This window comes from Condylura cristata, unplaced genomic scaffold, assembly GCF_000260355.1.
Source record: "Condylura cristata isolate star-nosed mole 26May11 unplaced genomic scaffold, ConCri1.0 scaffold00027, whole genome shotgun sequence".
NCBI classification, from domain to species: Eukaryota; Metazoa; Chordata; class Mammalia; order Eulipotyphla; family Talpidae; genus Condylura; species Condylura cristata.
Window position 1 is genome coordinate 14,739,699 of NW_004567128.1, and position 22,777 is coordinate 14,762,475.

Below are 22,777 nucleotides of genomic sequence, written 5' to 3' on the forward strand. Positions count from 1 at the left end.
AAAGGGATTCAGATGACATACAGTGTAAGTTCAAGTACACCAGCCCCTCACTGTCCAGAAGGTCAGGGCACATTTCAGCTTATAGTTTGGTTCTTCATTAACCAACTAGAAAAAGTCAAAGTGCTGTTAGCAGTTATGTAATTTCAGATGAGTTACTGTATTACTCAGGAGACTTAATGCTCAGAGAACAATCTGGAAGCTGTCGATACTAATTACACTTTTTGCCATTGACCCATAAATCCCTTACCTTACTTTACAGGCTTTCAAAATCTTCCTTTCTAAAACCTCCCTAGAGAAATATGTTAAAGCATTTGATTAATACAGATCTTGTAAACTATGAATTGTGTGTTCTTCTGACAGGTAAACTTGCCAGGATATACCTTTGCCAACCTTACCTTCACATTGGTCTTCCACCGCTAACCTTTCACCCAAAACTGTTTGATATAATAAAAATGTCAGAGTTATCCAATAGGCAAAAGAATTCTTTAAGACATCACTTTAATATATCAAGTTAGTCTTTCTTAATGCCAAGAGGATGTTACAATAAATCAATAAATAACTCTACTGGGACTGAGCTAGAATAGAGTTCAGATCACCCATTATTTAAAAAAAAAAAAAAAGCTTAATTCCAAAAAAGCTGACTAAACATTTAACAAGAAATTTGACCATAGAAAAACCCTGTTTGGTAATATTTAGAGTTGTTGATTGCTGCAGCCAGGAAGATATTTGGCTAGTGAGGGTCTCAACAGATATGCAGCATATAGGTACAGCTCATAGCCTTTTTTTTTTTTTTTTTAAGAGTTATTTATTTATTTAGGCACACAAGAACTGAGGTACAGGCCAGAGGTGGGGTGGTGAGAAGATTCCACAGAGACAGACTGGGGAGCAGAACAGGCAGATCCACTAAAACACACTGCTGAGGGGAGCAGTGGGCGGGTCAGGAGAGGTCTGCTGCGCCATGTGGGTCACCTCCCTGGCTCGGGATTGAACACATGCTACAGTGTCTACTGATAGCTTCATAGTGCTGTGCCTTAACCTGTTCCACCACCAGAGAGGGCCCCGCACAGCTCATATTCTATACAAAGAACTAGCATGTACAGTCGGAGAAGGATGAAGAGGAAAGAGCAATAAAGCCATGGGGCCTATGACTGTCCTGCTCCTTATCCCTACTCTAGTTCCTAACAAGCTCAAGCGGTTTGTTCTTGATTCAAAAAGAACCAAGGCAAAAAGTGGACACCTTCAAGATCATTGCTTCTGGTTCCCAACTCTGAGGTTACTACCTCTGTTATCTTGGACAAATCACTGTAGTTCCTTGTAAGCCTCAAATGTATCTTCTCTAAAATGGGAATAATAATAGTACCTGCCATATTGAGCGGTTCTGAGGGTAAATGACCTAATGTGTGTCAGTACTTATCACCATGTCTGGCACATATTCATCACCTGGTAAGTGAAAGCAACTTTTCCATATCTCCACTACAACCTTGATACTCTGGATAACACAGGATGCGGCAATAATGGGTTCCATTAAAACTCCCTTAAAGTTAATTTGTTTTTCATTAAAATGGCCAGCTTTAATTTGAGCAATTTTATTCCATTGATAATGTATTTGAATTTATAATACATTTACCTTGGCTTGAATGTGCTTTCCTAAAGGATAATTGTATTGATTTATTCATGCATCTCATGATAATTATTAAGAACCTACTATGTGTGTGACACATAAAATTAAATGAACAGGAAATAAGGATCCGTATAATTTGGAATGTCATCTACTTTTTCAATTGCATTGATATTAAGCATTCCTGGAACAGAGTTGTGCTTCTTGTGAACATTTGGTGTTGAACCTGTTACATTAGGGGAATGCTCATTAACAATCCTGTTCTAAATGGTTATGTTTAGAATATTGGTTACAATAATATGACCATTCATCATGAAGTAGTTTAGGAACTAGCTAAGTATCTTTCTGAGAGACTAGCATTAGTTAATAATGGTAAACATTTACATGTTCTCTATTCCCCCCAAAACCCATTTTAATTCTTGTGTGTATGTGCACAAGCCCACACACACAGAATTTCTCCCTCCAAAGAATGTAATCGATAAGAATTAGACTTGCTCAATAAACTCCCTAGTGCTCAAAATATCTTTAGTAATGTAATTAACACGCACATCATTCAGGAAGTACTGTTTTAAAGCAGGATGAATTTAGGCCCTGTGGATTGCTTATCCGGTCTTATAATGAATCATTTTTGTGATATGTGTCCATATCCTTGTTAGTGTTAACACAGTGCATTTGTTTATGGAGAAATACAGTGAGTAGGTCACAGACCTCTTTCAGGATTCCCCACTTGACATTTTTGACTACTGAGTTTAGAATATTGGAATAACCAACTTTCCCTAGATTTCAAACTCCCCTTACCCTCTGTATGGAAAGATAATAACTCATTAAAAACTGAGGAGAGGGCCCTCCCTGGTGGCGCAGCGGGTTAAAGCACAGCACTGAGAATCTAAAGCCGCTTCCGCATGAGTTCGATTCCCACCTGCCCCGGAGGTGACCACATGGTGTGGCAGACCTCTCCTGACCCACCCACTGCTCCCCTCAGCAGTGTACTTCGTTGATCTGCCTGTTCTGTTCCCCGCTCTGTCTCTGGTGAAGCCTCTCACCGCCCCTGAGCCTCTGGCCTGTACCCCAGTTCTGTATGCACAAATAAATAAATCTTTAAAAAAAAAAAAAACTGAGGAGAGGGGCTCTTCCTGGTGGCTCAATGGGTTAGGACGCAGCACTGCAGGCTGGCCGCAGCTGCTTCAGTGTGAGTTCCATCCCCAGCCCCAGAGGTGACCCACGTGGCAAGGCAGACCCCTCCTGACCTGCCCGCTGCTCCCCTCAGCAGTGGACTTTGTGGATCTGCCTGTTCTGCTCCCCCACCTCAGTCTCTGGTGAAGCCTCTCACTGTCCCTACACCTCTGGCTTGTACCCCAGTTCTGTATGCATAAATAAATTTGAAAAAAGAAGCTTAAAATTAAAGCTTTTACTGAGTCGTCGCTTATGCAATGCCAACATATTAAGAAGCTTTAGTTGTGTTGCTGCAGCATCTTCAAATCAGGTTTAACAAATTCTTTCTTTGGATAAGATATGACATTTTGTAGTCAAAGTTTTCTTCTATCCTGTATTATTTCCCTTGCTTCTCTTTCCCTCAGTTGTGCAAGACATCGCAACAATTGACCTCAATTCTTTTTTCTTGATAAGTAATGCCCAAACTGGAAGATCAACAGAATAGGCATTTCTCGTGAGAATTGACAAAATTAAGTTCTTTGTGTTTGTATGCTTTAAAAGTTCACTACAAGTCTCAAGAACAGTGTTTCACTACTTGTTGCTATCTTTATATGACCCACAAATCACATAGGATGTTTGTTCAAGATTGATTCTAATTTATTAGTCTGAGGTGGGACTGAAGATTTGAATTTCAAACAAGTTCCTTATTGGTGTTCACTCTGCTGGTCTATGGGCCACAAATAGCATACCAAGATGTTTGCCTAGACAATATATCTTCTAATAAACTTGGTACCACCTAATAGGTAAAGAGCAACTAGCTCTCTTGAGTTCACTGTTTCCATAAGAGAGGAATGAGAGAAGAGTATAGCTAGTCAGTGAAACTATTTCCAATTAATTGCCTCATTTCTTTTACCTGGTCAACACCTTTGAACCTATTTGAGCATCAGTAAGTTGCCCTCACACTCTACTTTTAATGAGGTTACTTGCCTCATGTATTCAATGAAATTGTGCTTTATAGAACACATTTTCTACTTAGAGAGATGTCTGAGAGGGCACTCTCTTCAAGTATTAAATAAGTAACCTCTTAAATCAAGAAGGCCCTTATTGTTGGACACATTTCGTACAAATGCCTTCTTGGGAAAAAAAATCCATTTGGGAATGTTTTAACAACATATATAATAATGTATACATATTTGTCAGCCTATGCAAATAAGTTATATAGACTGTTCAGCCTATGCAAATAGCAATTACCAAGGAGGAACAAGATACATGGTGGGCAGTAAATACTACTAATTTCCTGTTTTGAACACTTGAACACAGCTAAATCTCAATTATGTGTGGTAAGGAAAAGAAGAGGTAGTATGAGAATTGAACCTCCATGTTATAGGTCAATGACATGAATGTACATTAAAATAAATGCAAATAAAAACTTAACGCAATCTGGACAGACATGCCCTATATCTTCAAAAGCTCCATTTTAGCAAGCATAAGTCTTGCTAAGCTTACATAATAATAATAGATAAAACTTTTTTTAAAGTTTATTTATGCTTACAGAACTGGGATGCAGCCCGAAGGTGTAGTGGGTGAGAGGGCTCACCAGAGACAGAGTGGGGAGCAGAGCAGGCAGCTCGACTGAAACACACTGCTGAGGGGAGCAGTGGGAAAGACAGGAGAGGTCTGCCACGCCATGTGGGTCAGCTCCCTGGCTGGGGATTGATCTTGTGCTGCAGTGGCTGCAGAGAGCTTCATAGTGCCGTGCTTTAAACTATTGTGCCACCAGGGAGAGCCCTAAATAAACTTATTTATAACAGAGGTTATAAAATAGGAGTAAACGTAAGGTGAGGGCAGAAGGAATCCGTTGGAATGCCTCTTTATTTTGGAAAATGATAAGCAGGCAGTTTATAAAATAATCACGCGCTGATGTGGTGTCACACACACGTAGTACAATTTCACATTGTGACCAGAACTCACAAACAAGATAGCATATTCACAGCCACCACTCACCAATACATCCTTCTGCTTTAATAGAACACATGTTCTACTTAGCGAGATGTCTGAGAGGGCACTCTTTTCAAGTATTAAATAATTGACCTCTTAAATCAAGAAGGCCCTTATTGTTGGACACATTTCCTACAAATACCTCTGGAAAAAGAGAAATTATTAGGGAATGTCTTATAATATAAAAATATATACATATACTTCAGCCTATGCAAATAAGTTATTCTCAGAACTTTCTCAGAACTACATTAATATTCGCCCTTTTTATTTAGAGAAATCTACCTCCTCAGAACTGTATTAACATTTGCAATGTTTCTAAGTCAAAACAACTGTTGGCTGACAATGGTTCGTCTCCTGAACAAGATCTCACCTCACTGCAGGCTACCTGAAAACGATTCATACAGTGCTCTTGTATGTGAAGGCAACAGATCATTCCCATTCACCAAATATGTATTGAGTGCCAGCTGCGGGTGAAGCACTGGGTTAGGTGTCCTTAGTAGTTGAGTCTCTCTGTCAGAGGGATGTCTGCCGCCATCCTGCAGCACTGAAGCACTGTTGCTGGGGAGAGGGAGTTTGCTGTGCATTTTTATGTGAATGTCTGCATTGGTGGAAAAGTGGCACAACTGGGTCATGAAATACAAGGTATAACTTTTAATAAGCAGTCCCTGTATATCGAACTTTGACAACTAGGTCGGCAAAGTGAGAAATTAGACTTGACACATAAAAAAATGCTAAGTACTCTCTCAGGTCATAAAGTAGGGGAAAATGTGTTGATTTTCAATAAATTACCATGGTAACTTGTATTAGATTTTAGTTTTGAGAATTACATTTGCCATCTGTAAGAAATATGTTAGCTATTTGTCTCTACTTTTAGGGCACACACTATTTTTAGCGTGTGTTCTCTGAAGAATAATATATCTGGAGGTAGATTTCTCGAAATAAAAAGTGGACATTTAAATGCTATTAAAATAGATTTTACTTTTATTTTACAAAAAAAAAATCTGGTAGGATAGTAAAGAAAGCACAAAACTGTCATTTTCCAAACCACCCACAAATTATTACCATGAATTGAAATTTGATCTGAATGAGGAATGACTAAAAAATTGTGAACTGTGATGAAAACACCTGACAGACATTTGAGAGTACCTTGGTTTTGACTTCTCACTTGTGTATGACCTAAAGCAAGTCTCTTTGTATCAGTGTTCTTCATTTTTATCATTTATAAACTAATTGTCTCTAAGCCCCAGTGCAAGAATCTTGTAAGAACGTATTAAACCCTGGGTGACTAATAGCATATATTAGCCTGTCAGACGTTACAGATTCTCATAGATTTGAGTCATTGTATCTCATTTCGAGAATCTTGAATGTAAAATAAAGTAGTCGCTCTTCTCAGGGATTCGCTTATGGTTTTAAGTGTTTGTAAATTTGATTCAGGTCTTTAGATGACAAGTTCCTAGAGCTGCAAAATAGAAATCACAATTCCTTCAAATGTACAGACTAGATTTCATAAAGTACTGACTGGTATTGGTTACCAAATTCATGGAGACTGAAGTGGAAGAGACCTTCATTAGAGCCTGAAAGAATGACACAGAAATAGCCTAACTTAAGTCTGGAATTCTGAGTCATGTAAAATGGGGTGACTTGAAACTCATTTATACTATCCCACAATTACAAAGTCACAACTCATAACTGCTTGGATGTACTTCTAATTCTCTCCCAAATGAATATGTCTTTATTTTTTAAATATCGTAGTATTACAAGGTACTTAAAAGAGGACATCAAAGATGTTTAGCTGCTAACTTAGCAGAGTATATTATAGATTCTCAGCATGAAATTTATATAATGTAGTATTACTTCAATAAAAAAAGAAGGTACCATAGTAAAATATCCATATTAGCTGAATTTTTGTATAGACTGCTATCAGAAACAACTCAGAAGTCACATAAAAATTAGTAGAAACGAATTTATTTTCAAGGGTCGACTATTAGCCCAGTTTAGTTTCTCTTCTGTAAAGCAATACAATTAGAATAAGTGAAATTTGGAATCCATACCTTCACTTACAATGGGATATGTTTTAGATTATTTTTTAGGCAAAACTGTTTGTAAAGTGTTGTCAAAAACTGTTAGATACAGAAAAACTATAGTGTTGTTAAATAATACCAGCAAGATGCATCGTGCTAAACATTGCATCTGTAAATGATAATTGAATAAATAGGTATATGAATTAATTGGACTAAAAAAATGCTCCAAGAGGACATTTAGCAGAACAAAGATTATGAATCAACTAGAACAACCCCATTTCAAATTGTCCATGGTAAAAAGTAAAAAAAAAAAAAATCGAAGCTATTCTGGAGTACAAGCTTTTGAAGATACAGACTGTTAAAAATTGAAATATTAATAGTGGGTATCTCAAGCTAGTATGATTTCATGTGACCTTCAATTTATTCTTCTTAGTCTCATATAATTTTCAACTTCTTTACAAAAATTATGTTATTTAGAATCAAGAATAAAGTGAGAAAAAATCTATTTTGGTGCAGTCAAGGAAATTTTTTGAAATGCTTAAAGAAAACCTATCATTGTTTGCCTATAAAATCAAATTACACATTTCAAAACTATATTAAAACCTATTAACTTGAGGTATACTCTTCACTCCCACTTTATATCTGTGTGCATTGAAAAAAAAATTACTGCACTTTTAGGGACACCTTAGCGTTTACTTTCTCAAGACACTGCTGATTTTCACACACTAAAATTCAATACAGAGAGTGAGACAATATCCTGCCTTTTTCTTTGTGAAGCAAGGCCATGTTATTGCCATTTGAAAAAAAAAAAGAATTCATTATTGAGGATAGACTCTTCATATATTCCAATTACTGAGGCAACTAAGAAAGATAACAATTCTCAACTTTGTCAAAGTTTAAGGGACCATTTGCTATTCCCTTTCAAGGAATTAAATAATGGTATGTTCTGTTACTGGTAAGTCCCCCTCCCCCACAAATAAAAAAGTCAATACATTTTTTACTAGTAATTCATTTATAAAATGAGAAAACAAGGCAAACTTACCATTATTTTCTTCAGTATTTTTATATTTTCAAAAAGCAGAATAATCAAAAGACTCAAGAGAGTCCATTAAGAGAAGGAATCAGTATATGGTTTGATTATTTTTTCCTTAATAATCCCTAGTTCTATGGAATCACCAAGATTTTGAATGAAACTTGTCTCATGAGAGAAACAACTTTTGTTGAACACATTTTATTCTAATGCTTTCAATAATTAGGATATATGCTAAAACCCTAGAAGAAGAGATATATAATAATATATAATAATAGCATAAAATTTCTGTGGCTTATCAAATTATCCCATTTTGTATATGACAATGCACTTTTTGCATATGTAAAATATTTTATGAATTTACTTCCAACAATTCAATATGTAGAAATTCCAATTTATTTATTTATTTTTTGAGAATGGTTCAATGTGTGTATAGAAAATACACCTCCTTGGTTATCTAAGAATCCAGGTGGTTTGGGTGCTTTCGACAGTCTAAAGCATTCCCAATGGAAGACCGAATTATTCTATGTGTGTGTGTGTGTGTGTGTGTGTGTGTGTATTCTATAATAGATAGATAGATAGATAGATAGATAGATAGATAGATAGATAGATAGATAGATAGATAGATAGATAGATAGATATAGATATATTCTGTGACAGTATATCCATATCCTCTGGTGGATTGCTTTCAGTGTAAACACTGCATCCCTTAAAAAAATAGGGGTAATGAAACACATGTCTTTTGCAGCAACTTGGATGGAGCTGGAAAAGATCATGCTTAGTGAGATAAGCCAGAAAGAGAAAGAAAAATACCGGATGGTTTCACTCATAGCAGGAGTATAATGGACCAGGCGAGAAAATAACAAAAATAATGAACAACCATAGACCAGAGACATTCTGTGGGGGTGGAGTGGGGAATGGGATCAAAAACGGGGGGGGGGAGGGAGGGAAATGCACAGGACTATGGTGGTGGCACAGGGGTGATTTGGTGATGGGAAACCCGTGGGGATTACAATTGAGATAAAAAAAAATGTGCAAAATGATGTAAAAATAAACTTTTTAATAAAAAAAAATAAATAAAAAAATAAAAAACAAACAAAAAAAATAGGGGTAATGGGCTGGTGGCACAACAGGTTAAACAGGTTAAACAGGTTAAAGCACAGTACTATGAAGCTCTCAGAAGCCACTGCAGCACAAGTTTGATCCCTAGCCAGGGAGCTTACCCATATGGTCTGGCAGACCTCTCCTGCCCGCTGCTCCCCTCAGCAGTGTATTTCAGTACATCTGCTTGTTCTGTTCCCCACTCTGTCTCTGGTGAATCCTCTCACCCACCACACTTTCAGCCTGTACTCCAGTTCTGTGAGCATAAATAAATCTTTTTTAAAAATAGGGGTAAAATGGCAATGCCACCTTCACTCTGACAATTTTCTCTCAAAAGACATTTTGTGGCATTCCATCTGTGCCTATTGGTATGACATGCTAAGAAGGAAATTCCTAGTAGATGAAAGCAAATACTTTCTAATCTAAGATTTTCTTTAGGCATCAGTGAAGTTTGCTACCTTGATATACAATAGCCCTATCTCCTAAGCTGGCACCTAGGGCCCATTTTGCTCCTGATGAGAGCGGTATCTTCCGTCTTTGTCCACATCACACTCAAACTCATCTGAGATGAAGGAAGCCCCATCTGAATGCTCTGCATGTCTGTATGTGGGTGCAAATATATATGTTCTGTCTACATCCAGGATAGGGTCTTCAGATAGACCTAGAAAACTTTTTTTTTATAATCCAGAGGTTTTCAGCAAAAAAGCTTTGTCCCATGTTAGTCAGGTCACATTGTACGTTTTGAAAAATACATGTCAATTTCCCACTAGGGGGTATCACTGTCCTAATTTTTTTACCTGGTTTTGGCAAATCTGGCTTAATTGATACCACGAATCCTTCAAACAAATAAATCAACATAGTACATATTATTGACTTGAAAAAGAAATAAAAAATAAGCGACATATTTGAGCTGAGAAATCAAAACATGAAGTTGCCTACCATCACAAACCACACCATACTTTTGCTTCTCCTGTATTTCCCTTGCCAGACTTCTTCCCACCAATTTTTGTAGGCACAGTGCTGCAACATGCAATACAGTGTTTGATCTCTGTCCCTAAAATCCCCCAACAGAGACAAGAATATGCGCACACACAAAACCCCAAGTGCATTGCTCAGCTGACCTGTGTTTATGGTTCTTAGCGGAGCATTTGTATATCCATATAAAAGGCCTAGCATAGTGACACTTAAGTGCACAATAAATATTAGCTTTGTTATTTTGTTATTAAATATGTACTTATACGTCTGACTCTGCAAATAAATACAAACTCCTTCGGACAACAAATATTCCATCCATAATTTTATCACTAGAAATCAAAGCTACACCTGGTACATTAAAGGCACCAATTACATAAAAAGAAAGTGAGTAAATGAATGAGTGAAGAGAAAAAGCTGAATGACGGTATCAGAAATAATAAAGCAATACATGATTAATTTCCAACTGCCAAGCTTTCCTTGTATGAGTCTATACAAAACTATAGTCACTGGATTTATGAACAAGAGTATTTCTCAGTCAGTGCTATAAAGTAGACTCTAGAGAATGAAGTCTCATTACCAAATAATGCACCAATTATTCAGAATTCTACTTCCTCGCCAGTTGTTTGAACCTCATGTCACATTGGATGAAAAATGGCTCACAAACATATTCTTGAAATTTTCAGGGAATTATAGAGCATGAAAAAAATTTACTTTTTTTTTTTTATATCACCAGAGTCCACTTATTAAATTCAGGGGAAAAAGAAAATAATAGAATTTTATTACCTAGTAGATATTCTATATTCACATTTCAAAGCTTAACCCAATATCCTTCATAATGTATTTCCTATCCAGAATTACACATCACATTGAGTAGTCAAGGCTTTTTATTTTCCTTTAATCAGGTGTGATTGCTCAGCCTTTCCTTACCTCTTATGACATTAACAATAAGTATGTATGTTGCAAACCCACCACGGGGTGCACTGACCACTACGTTTGGGCTTCCCTAGCCGCCAGAACATAGCAGACTCAGAGACGCAAAAGAAACTGAAGCAGGGGCCTAGGGTCTGAAGTCCGATGTCTGTTTATTAGGACTGCCCATAGGTATATGTAGGGTCAGTAGGTGCAGGGAAAAACAGGAAATGTGCCCATGAAATGTGTCGGATGCAGGCGGTGGGGTTTGTATGGGACCTAGGGGCTTCTTGTAGCTTCTGCTTGATACAAAGTAGTGGGCTGCAGATATTTGCAGGACACAGTGCACTGTGCTCTGCTGACTTGTTTGTTGGCCTTACTGGGGAGTGTGCTTACCCATGCGCAACATTAGCCAGGGCGGACAGGTGCACTTGAGATCCTGCAGAGCAAGCCACGCATGTACATGTGAAAGAGTAGGAACTAGATTTTAGTTTTCATAGAATGTCCCTTAGTTTGAATTTCCTTGATATTTTTCTCTTTTTTTAGATATTTGCCAAAAACATTATATTAACGAAATTGTGTCAGTTTAATACATCACACCCAGAGGTATTTGATGTCAATTTATCCCATTACGACTCGTGATAGTTCTGGTCACTTCCTTAAGATGGTGTCCATTTGTTCCTTAATCATTAATAATCAGTGAAGAGGTACTTTAAGACAGACTGAATATCCTACTTCATCAATATCTCACCCATTAATTACAGCATCGGTTCACAATTCTTGCCCGCATCAACTACTATTACGATGACTGAAAAATGGTGATTTCTGACTGTGTGCTTCCTTCTATCTTTACCGACTAGACTTCTGCTACAAGGGAGAGCTTTCCTTTCTAGTTTGGTTATAATTAACACGGATTCATGTCTTTTCAGCTACTGTCTGTATTCATTTTAACTTGTCCTTTAATTTTCACCACCTATGAGTAGTCCCTTCTTCTGAGGAAAAAAAAAAAAAAAAAAACCCTGGACACCCTTCCTACCTAGTTGGAGAGAGAAAAAACACTCCCCACCAAGAGAGTTTAGCAAACTGTATAGGCAATGATACATTTTGTCCTGTGGTCTCTCCTTTTATTTTTTCATTTGGAATGGTTTATTAACACATAGCAGTTCTGTTGCAAGGACTTGTGGGAGCTTAGTCTAGCCAGGCACTAATGATGGGCCGCAGCTGAGAGCCTCTTTCCAAAATGGCAAATATTCTACTTTGAAGGTAATTTTTTGCCCAAATGTTTGGTTGCCCAGATCAAGCTGCTATATTCAGAGACCATTTTCATTTTTTTTTATTATTATTTTTGGTATATACTCTGTCTTGTTCCAAAAGCATTTTTGCCAAAGCAAAACTGCTGTCTTTACATACTAGTTTATACCTTCCCAAAACATTTTCTCTCTATTCTGTGAATAGCAATTCAGCTTCTTAATGTGTTACCAAAAAAAATTATAACTGCTTCTAAATTGCATTGATGTATTGTAGAATTGAGTTGAATGTCTTTGTAGGCTGAGCGTAATTATCCTCCTGCCAGGAACAAATAAGTTATACTGCTCCAGAGAAATAAATATGCATATGAATTTATGTGGATGGATAAATCCTTATAAAGTTTAGCTCTTTATAACACAATGAGAGAAGAAGAAATGTACTTGGTGAGGCTAATGAATAAACTAGGATCATTATATTGTCTATCATGAATTTCCCCCACAAACTTGCATTTTACTGCATATAAATCAGGGCAGAGCATTTCAAAAGACTTTATATAATGAAGGAGGCAATTTTAGGATGAACTATATAAGAATAAGCTGCCTGAAATCTTCAGTTACACTTTAAACTATATATATGTATATAGATATATGTATGTATGTATATGTATATGAATATGAATATATATACCTATACACGCATGCACATATATATGTGCATGTGTGTACATGTAGACATATATACAGAGTGAAAACTCCAAGAGTTCAAAAATATATATAAACTTTGATTTCCTGTTAACATCTCTACCTTCTCAAAGATACCTGTCAGAAAAAGTTTGCAAAATCCCAATTAAAAAAATGGGATCCCAAAATACACTAGTTGATTGCAGCAAGATCAGTATAAACCAAATGCATTTATTATTTGAAATTTAATCCAATATACTAAGAGATGGCATGTGCTTTATTTTAATTAGCTGTTTCTTTTAAAGGGTCGCTTGGTCCAACTGTCTTGATAGGAAAAAATTGTAGTCATTGCTCAAAATGCTTGTAGCAAATCTAGTTTTAAATTGAAGCAATTTGTTCCGAAAGCAGTCTACTACTGCAGCAATAATCAATGTGTTTTCCCTTAGCCCATACAGAGCTTTCCAAGGACTATTGTTAATTGCCTGTAACAAAATGACTGCTGGTGCCCTTAAATGTAACTCTTTGGCACTTGTTCATTTGTTGTGTTTAACCAAATGCCAGTTTCCCTTAGGTTTTGCCTAGAGATTTTGCTTTGCAATTTTCAATATTCAGCCTCAGTCCTTCAAAGGAGGCAGCGTCTATCATTTTAACAAAATAACACAAAGGCTAAACAGATTTTAAAAGGTCTGCACATTCTCGTCCATCCTATGATGTTGAATTGTGCTGAAATGGAATCTGTAAATGCTGCCACTCCAGGCAACTTGAACTTGAGCTGAAAAGCAGATCCCGTTTCAAAGGGAAAATGACATTTGCTGGAGCAACACTATTCACATTGTAATGTACAGATAAAAGACGGCAGTGCTCCAAAATCGTTTCTTTTAACTGTAACGGAATTGAACCCCTAGTAATTTTGTCCTGACCCGATGTATAAGCAAAAATGGCTAGCACTCATATTAATGTATGTGTCCAGCTTGGCGCAAAAGAATGTGGACACTAATTCTCAGACACCGTTGTCTTTGGGAAAGTTTGCACAGGACCTGTAAGCAAGTGTGGGTGACTTAAATCAATAGGGAATGATGTTATCCTGCACAAATGTATCATACATATAATATATATATATATATATATATATATTATACATATATATATATATATATAAAACTCTTGCATAAAATGATGTAGTAACTGAAAAGCAAGTGCTTGTGTGTGTGCTGTATGAAAAGACACATTTCTTTCCTGACTTCCAAACTTATTATAAGAACGCCTTGCTGCTACGTGTATACTACGTGAGGATCTGAGGGAAATCAAAGATATTCTCACAATTAGCTCCTTGTAATTGCTGCTTCTTCGGACTCAGTTTTGTGACCCTGTTATTAGCAGGTGGCTGTCAAATGGCTTCTAAAACTTATTCTTGCTTATTGCTCATTTTCTAGGTATGTGTGTACCTTAAAGGAAGTATTCGTGAGACACAAGAGCCTTTCTGTAGTTGCTAAGATGCATCAGCTCTGCCCTTTTCCTGCATTATATTTCAGACAGTACTATTGATTGGCCTTGGAACTGGTATATTCGAGTAGTGTACATAGTTTTTGGAATGACTCATGACATGTAGTAAGAGGATAATTCACATTGGGCATTTATTTCTCCAAAAATAAGAACTTTCATTTTTTCCCCTCTTATTTATACATACCTACTTTTATTTATTTATTTTTATTTTTTTAAAGATTTACTTATTGTTCATACAGAACTGGGGTACAGGCCAGAGATGCGGAGGGTGAGAGGGCTCACCAGAGACAGGGTGGGGAGCAGAACAGGCAGACCAAGACATAGTGGTCACCTCCGGGGCAGGCGAGAATCGAACTCATGCGGAAGTGGCTTTAGCTTCTCAGTGCTGTGCTTTAACCCGCTGCGCCACCAGGGAGGGCCCCCATACCTACTTTTTAAAACTTAGAAGTATACAGAGATCAGTATTATAAATAAAATCTGAAGGAAATCACTGTCCTGCTTATTGGATTAATAGGATTATGTTTCAGGCACAGTTTTTGATTGTTTCAAAATCTCTTGGCCCTAGGCAGGCACATGTACCGCCTGTTCCAATGCCCTGTCTTGGGGGTACTCGGGGGTAGCTGGGCTTCTGTCCACAGCAGAGTGGCTACACTGATTCCTAGTTTGCTTTACAGTTTCTCCCCATGTAGGTCTTGGGTTCAAACTCCTATGACTCTTTTCATCAAAGATCAAATTTTAAAGCATTGGATCTGATTAACAGCTAGTAGATGGTGTAGTCTTCAGTGTTGAGCTGTGAGTTTTGACAAGTGTATATACTTGTGTATGCACATGCATACCTGCTTTTACCCAGAAAGTTCCCTTTCTTGCCCCTTTCTTCACAGCTTCCCTTCACCTTTCCCAAAGCTTCCATTTTGTGATTTCAGTCACTAAGGTTTATTTTGACCAGCTCTTGGACTCGCTTTAAATAGAATTATACAAAAGGTATTCCTTTGTTTCTGGTTTCCTTGGCCTAATATAATTTTGTGACATTCATGCATTTTCGGTGGACTAGTAGTTCTGTCTGTTGTACTGCTGAGTACATTTGGGTTTTTTCAGTGGTGTCTGCTATGAATATGACCACTATGAACGTTCTTTTACAAAAGAATATTTATTTTAGTTAAATAACTTTGTGTGTCACTGCTAGTTATAGGGTAAACTCAGACTTTTCCACTGTAGTATTATCAACAAGCATGTACTAGCAGTGTTTGGGAGCCGAAGTTAAGCATTCTCCATTAATTTTAATTTCTTATGTAAGAAATTTTAGAGTGATGAATTTCAAGTGTTTAATGCATTAAGTTAGAAAACTGAATGAATCAAAACAAACAAACAAAAAAGCCTTAGTCCAAATCCTTATGTCTTCCATCATATTTGGTGTAATTTAAATGAGATTTCTCTGGTGCATAAATTAACTTATGGACCTAAGTTAGCGTTTTATGCAGGCTTCTGCATGTGATGGAGTTTAAGTCATATTCTGAGTGAACAAGACCCAATACCCCCGCTTCCCCAAAGAATTATCCATCCACTTGTCCTCTCTGTTTACATAGTAGAAGGAAAACATTATACTGAAGACATTTTTGTACTTCATTCCTAGTACTATTGTATGTGATCCCACACAAGATTCAGCATATAAAGCAGTCTGATATTTATAAATCCAAAACAGAGAAATTTCCTGGAGGTAATTTTCAGTATTTCATAAGTCTTATTAATTTACGTAAGCTCTGAAAGATTTAATAACTCACTTTATTTTTCTTTCTTAAATTCATAAAGGCACATCATCTTTAATAAGATCGACTTTCCATTTAATTCTAATAAGATCAAAAAGTACACTTAATTAAATAGTGTGTATATGGGTTTTTTATTAAAATGTTGAAATTGAAATGCAAAATCAGATGAAAAATATGGTTGAGCTTTTTCCTGTAATTGTCACAGGAAAAGTGACTTTCTGTGTAGTCACACACATGCATACAGTGTTCTTGTGAGAAAATGATGGCCACACTTTTCAGATTGCATTGACTCTGGTGTGTTGATATGGTGCAACACTGATGCTATGTTTTACCCATGGTGATTACACCCCATTTGCAAAATCTCAGGAGTGACTTTGTAACCCAAAGTATCTGTCCCTGCAAAATTATAGATTGGCTTTGTTTGTTTGTTGTAATCGAAGTACCATTGGTTTGCATCCTTGTTAGTATTTTGTTTGCATCTCTGTCAGTGTCTCTCCCTCCCCATCATGTCTGGTCACCATAGCAGCCCACCCTGTAAGCACCTATAATCCTCCATCATGGTCCTTTGCACTCTCCCAACACTGTTCCTAAACCATAAATTATTTTAAAGTTCTCAATTTCTAAGCCTACATTGACTATGTAACAAAATTAGATAACCCATAAATTCTGAATTAAAGAATCAAAAATACTATTATTTCGATTTCAGTAATATGTCTATTAGTGGTGATTAATTAAAGTAGTACTTTTTAAGTTGTTGTCAACTGTAGGGAACAGTGAGTGGCTTCCCAACAATAACAACATTTGGATTATAACCAAGGATTATGATGATCAGCATTTCGTTTATGAGGCATATAACAGGAGCTTAAAATGAGTTTAATAAGCTGTGCATTTTGGTTTAATGTTTAAGTACCGGTAGCCTTGATTTTGTTACAGTGTTCATGAGCTCTAAATGCGAAAAACAAGTAAATGTTTTGTGCCCCTATATGGCTGATAATTTTTGATATAATATAGGCATTTGGTAGGGAAAAGAGAATTTGTATATAGTGTCAAGAAAAATCCTCTTCTATGTAGAAACATGGCTAGTAAAATGGGTAACAATAGAAATGAAAAAAAAATTGAAAGTAGCTCAGTGGATAAAAAAATACTGCCAACACATTCTGCTGTGTTATCTACTAAGGATCCTACTTCCTAAACCCAAATTAGTTTTCAACCCGCCCCCCCAACTGTGGTAAGTCATTTTGGCGCCACTCTATTCTGATAGATTAATATCATTAAAAATTTGAAAAAGAAAAAGGAAAGATCTAGAATGAGAGACGTTGCTGCTGACAGGCGCCATTAATAGCAGTCCATTAAGTAATCCATCCAATGCTATATGCATGGTCCACACGACCCTTCAGGAATTGTGCTATTTCACCCCAACCTCCAGGTGACAGCTCAAGTGTGAAAGACCAAGACTCACATTGGGTGAGTGGGTGAGTGACCTAGCTTCAAAGCCTCATAGCCCCAGGAACCAATCACTCTTTCCGCAAGTATAGAAGTATACTTTGCAGGAGTCCCAAAGGGTTATGTTTCTATATGAGTTATTGCACTCAAGCGAGCCCCAAATTATAGTTTCCAATCAGGTATTTATATTCTGTCAAGTCCAAATGCAATCTACCAACACAAGTTCATTTTTTACCATATGCAATGTTGCTTAGCAACCTACTTACCACATACCACCTTATCTGGTTTCCAAGGAAACAGTGCTAGAAAGTTATCAAAAGGTCAAATTCTCAAGCAGCAAGCAAAAGAGTTGTGTTAATCCATTGCCCACATCTGGTCCCATCCATAAAACTGAAATCAAGTTGAATTGATGATTTTTTACTATAAATATGATATCATTTCTTCATGTGATTTTTTTTCTAGAGCTGATGTACACCGTTGAACTTGCTGGTGGGCTTGGTGCTATTCTTTTGCTGCTTGTTTGCCTGGTGACCATCTACAAGTGCTACAAGATAGAAATCATGCTCTTCTACAGGAATCATTTTGGGGCTGAGGAGCTGGATGGAGGTAAGACTTAATTCCCTCCTTTAATCCTCTTTCTGAATATTCATGTTGGTTTCCCACCTTTGTTTTACTGAGTGAAGGGTAAGAAAAGTTACCTGTATAACCACTGGCACCATGTCTTACAGTCCTCCAATGTTCATTTGGTAAATTCATCTTTTATTTTGTGGCACATTATGTATGATGCTTTGGTGCCAAGAGGTATTTTCCTCTGAAATTTGTGAAGCAACATCTAACCTTTTGAGAATCCTATTTCAAACAGCACTTGGGAATTACAAACGCTGATTGCAGTGCTATCAGAGTGTTCATTTTCTCTCACCTTGTAATCAGTACTGAAAGCCCAGCTTTACTTTTCTATACGTAAGGAGTGTCTCTTTTAATTGTGTTCCCTAGCCCAGTAGTTTGAAGTGAATCTCAATTTGTTCCTTGTTTAGACTGATCAGTTATAATAAACTGTACCAAACATTTTAGAATTCAACCCACAGCCTTTTCAATCCTATTTATTTAACTATATTTAGACAGGATAATTTTTATTCCAAGTGTGGACCAATAGATGAGAAAGTGCACAAGTACATTGTTTTCATAATAATACGTTTAGTACTTTTACTCAAATTGAACAAGTAAACATTGCTTTCATAGAAATCATAAATACCTCTGCCTCTGGTCAGTCATGAATAGTTATACAATCTAAGAGGGATTTGGGGTCCTTAAAAATGCGCTCTCTAAACTGCCTTTAGAGGACTTAAGCTTTTTCCTTCTTAGTAATTTGAAAGTGATTCATTCATTAGGTAATTTTGCAATATGGGGAGTTTATGCCGAATGACAATGAACAGTGCACATAGCAAGAGTTTTCTGATCATATTCATAAACCTTTTTCACTGATGGTCAATGAATGCACTAAATGGAACAAGAGAAAATAAAGCAATTGCTCTTGTCATGTGTCCAGTGTCCTCCGGAATAAATGCACTGGTAAACCTATAGCTTAAGAGGTACAGTTTATTTAGTGTCCCTAAGACATCTTGTTTAACCTTCCCCTTTCCCATTAGGGAGAAGTCTGTGCTGCAGCAAAACTTTCTTTTTTTTTTTTTTAAAGTGCTGATTTATCTGTTCTTTGTTTCTTACTCTCTTGCCTATTCACACAATATTAATTTTTTTTGCTACTGCTTTAAAGAAATATGAGAAAAGTGTCAGTATCAGAACTGTTGTTGAATGAACACCTAGCAAAGTTCTAGGCATCTTTAAATCACCTGTGCTAAACTTCAAACAATTCTGAAGTCCATATTATTATCTCCAATTTACTGATAAGATGCCAGAGATTAAATAATTCAGTCAAGAAGATAAATCAAGTATTACTCTAAATAACCAGGATAGGACATGAAAATAGGTCTATTTCCAAAGAGTTTGTTTTCCTGAACACTGGATCCCTATTACTATTTTACCTCTGAAAAGTTTAGTATGTTCAGTGTCATCTAAAGATCTGCTTTTATTTACACAATTAGTACCACAGAAATATTTGAAAAGCAGATTACCAAAGTGAATATCACTATTAAACATGTTATGAATGTGTTTGATTTGTACATTTTATCTTTTAAGATTTTGGTTGTACCGTTACTAGTTCAGTGACTTTTTAAACTTTTTGTGTAAAAGAAATGAGGTGTAGGTCAGAGATGCAAGGGGTAAGAGGATTGACCAGAGACAGAGTGGGGAGCAGAGCAGACAGATCTACTGAAATACACTGCTGAGGGGAGGGCAGGTGAGACCGGAGTGATTTGCTGTCATGTGGGTCAGCTCCTGGCCAGGGATCAAGCTCATATTGCTGTGGTTGACCATAGCTGATAGTGCTGAGATTTAACCCCTCGGCCACCAGGGAAGCCTTTTAAGTATTATTTTTTTATTGTAAGATTTGTATTTATTTTATGTAGACCTGGGGTGCAGGTCAGCAGTACAGGAGGTGTGAGGATTCACCAGACTGAGTGGGGAGAACACCAGAACCTGATGAAGGACACTGCTGGGGGAAGCAGTGGGCAAGACAGGAGATGTCTGCTGAGCTATGTGGGTCAGCTCTGGGGCAGAGATCAAACTCAGGCCACAGTGGTGATAACCTGAGACTTAACCCCTAAGCCACCAGGGAGGCCCTGTTTGTATTTTGAGTCATATGAATGATTTACCCACACTATCAATTTCTGGTGTGGTTTTTGTCTGTCATGTTCTGAATGGTAGAAGGTACTGGAGGGTTTAAATGCCTCTAAACCTTACTCATACCCCCTTAGGTCTTTCTACGTATGCCATTGTGTTCTACATGTGCAAATTATAATCTACTCTTCTAGTGGTTGAAAATTTCCCAACCTGCTCAAATCCCCATTCTTCCTACCTTCACATAGGTCTTTTCCTCTTCCCAAAGCAAGTTAACTATTAAGAAGAAGCCCCTTGACTTTTTTTTTAAAGATTTATTTATTTGCGCATACAGAACTGGGGTACAGGCCAGAGACTCAGGGGTGGTGAAAGACTTCACCAGAGACAGAGTGGGGAGCAGAACAGCAGATCAATGAAGTGCTGACCCCTTGACTTTTTTAAAAATATCATTTGAAAGTCAAAGCTGAACAATATCTCCTTTATTCGTGGCCACTCCCTTGCCTTCCTTGAAATGGTGATTCAAAAAATACTGTGGAGAGTAAGGCAAGGCAAAGAGTGCTTAAGAACAGGGAGAGAAAGTTTAGCTGATATTGTGTAGTAATGTCTCATTACAGTCATATGATAATAAAAGAGTCATTGATTATTCATCAAATACTTACTCAATAATGTGCTATGTTGGCTACTTTATTAATACTCAGAAAATCACACAGATATAAAGACAAAATATAAGCCCTGGTCTGAATGACTCCAAATGCCAAGAATTCCCACTGGGAGATGGAGCATCGGCATCTGGGCAGTATTCTGTCAGTTCCTTTCAAGTCATTGCAATAGACATAATCTCCCTCTATCCAGTCCCTATCACTTATGCGCAAATTAACTCAAAGCCTAAATGCCCCCTACTTTTTTCTAGTAACCTATTAGCTTCCAAACCCAGCTTTTAAATCACCCACTCCCTACACTCATTCTTTGTCATCCTCCACTTTGCGTGTTAGTATTTTACATCAATCTCTACCTAATTTGCTTCACTTTCTCCTCATCTGCCATTTCCAATTATCATGACCAGTTATTTGTACCACTTGAAAATACTTTTTTCTTCACTCTTAATGGGAACTGCCTTCTCGAAGATTCCTATACTACATTCTTGGTTTTCATTCTCCACTTTTCCATTTGATCTCCCAAACTTGACCAGACTTCACTTTCTAAGTATAAATTTTCTGTGATTCTTTGGGGTGCCCACTGGAACAAGTCTTAAATCAGAAAGCTTTTGCTCTCACAGGATGACCCAACCAAGGAATCTGACCGCACAGAGATCCAGGTAGAAATAGATCATGATCTTTGGGCAAGCAATACTGTTGAAAACTGAGCTGTGATAATTTATTCATGTTTAATTCTCATATTACTTTGGGAAATGAATTAACTATAATTGCTAGTAGTAGAGAAGATTATCTACTCCCCCACTGCCTTAACTCCAGAACAAAATAAAATTTGGAGAAAATAATGCCACATATAAATTTACTAACAGACAAGCATATAACCCATCCTACAAATTTGAAGTTCCAATGTGTGTGTGTATACAAGTGTACACAAGTGCACACACACCCTAAATTTTCCCTTGAGGCAAATATGACTATATTCCAGTGGCAGGATTAGGCTAACCATCTCATGGCAGCTAGAAATGTTCTTCATCAGGATCAAACAGTCACCCTAGAACAGTCTCCCTGAGGGAACAGGCTACTGGCCGCATTCGAAGCTTGTAGGAGGGGGTATGTGTCTCTTGGAGCCCATTTCCAAGATCTTTATACTTAGTAAAAAGCCCCAATTTTAGCAATGCAAGGTGATTTCTAACATCTACTGTGCTAATTGACGAAGCATCCTACTTTTGATCAGAAAGATAAGTTGTAAGTATTAGTGGAGAAGCCTCAGGCGTGTTGCCTTATTCTAATTAAATGCGAGCTGACCGGCCTGATAAGGGCAACCTACTGTCTCTAGAGCAGAATGACACTAGCACAGTGTCCCACCATCTGTGCTACAGTAATTACAAGGAAAATATAGTTGTCATAACAACAGCAGACTCCTGTACTTCTCCTGTCTCTGCCTGAGGTTTACCTTCCACTTATTTTTTTTTTCAAAGCATGGAAAAAGACTATCCCTTCCTGGGCATCTCTTGTGGCACAAGGGATTATGTCTCAGCACTTGTACAGCCACTGCAGAACAAGCTCGACCCCCGGCCAGGGAGCTCGATCCCTGACCCACATGACACAGCCAGCAGACCTCTCCTGTCGCACCTGCTGCTCCCCTCAGCAATATGTGTCAGTAGATCTACCTGTTCTGCTTCCCACTCTGTCTCTGTGAATCCTCCCACCTGATTTCTGGCCTGCACCCATTCTGGTGTGAATAAATAAATAAAAATAAATATTTTTAAAAATAGATAATTTCTCGGCCCTCCCTGGTGGCACAGTGGGTTAAAGCACAGCACTAAGAAGCTTAAGCCACTTCTGCATGAGTTCGATTCCTGCCTGCCCTGGAGGAGATCCACATGGCATGGCAGACCTCTCCTGACCCGCCCACTGTTCCCCTCAGCAGTGTACTTCATTTATCTGCCT

The 22,777-nt window shown here is 37.4% G+C and overlaps 1 protein-coding gene across 1 annotated transcript in view; it reads left to right on the forward strand.

Annotated features, from left to right (window-relative positions):
- The window catches only part of IL1RAPL1 (interleukin 1 receptor accessory protein-like 1), a 1,088,386-nt gene that overhangs the window by 1,059,323 nt on the left and 6,286 nt on the right, over window positions 1-22,777 (forward strand). The window contains exon 9 of the mRNA XM_004689926.1: window positions 17,904-18,047. Within this exon, the coding sequence (XP_004689983.1) occupies window positions 17,904-18,047 (144 nt within the window). The remainder of the gene's footprint in view (window positions 1-17,903; window positions 18,048-22,777) is intronic.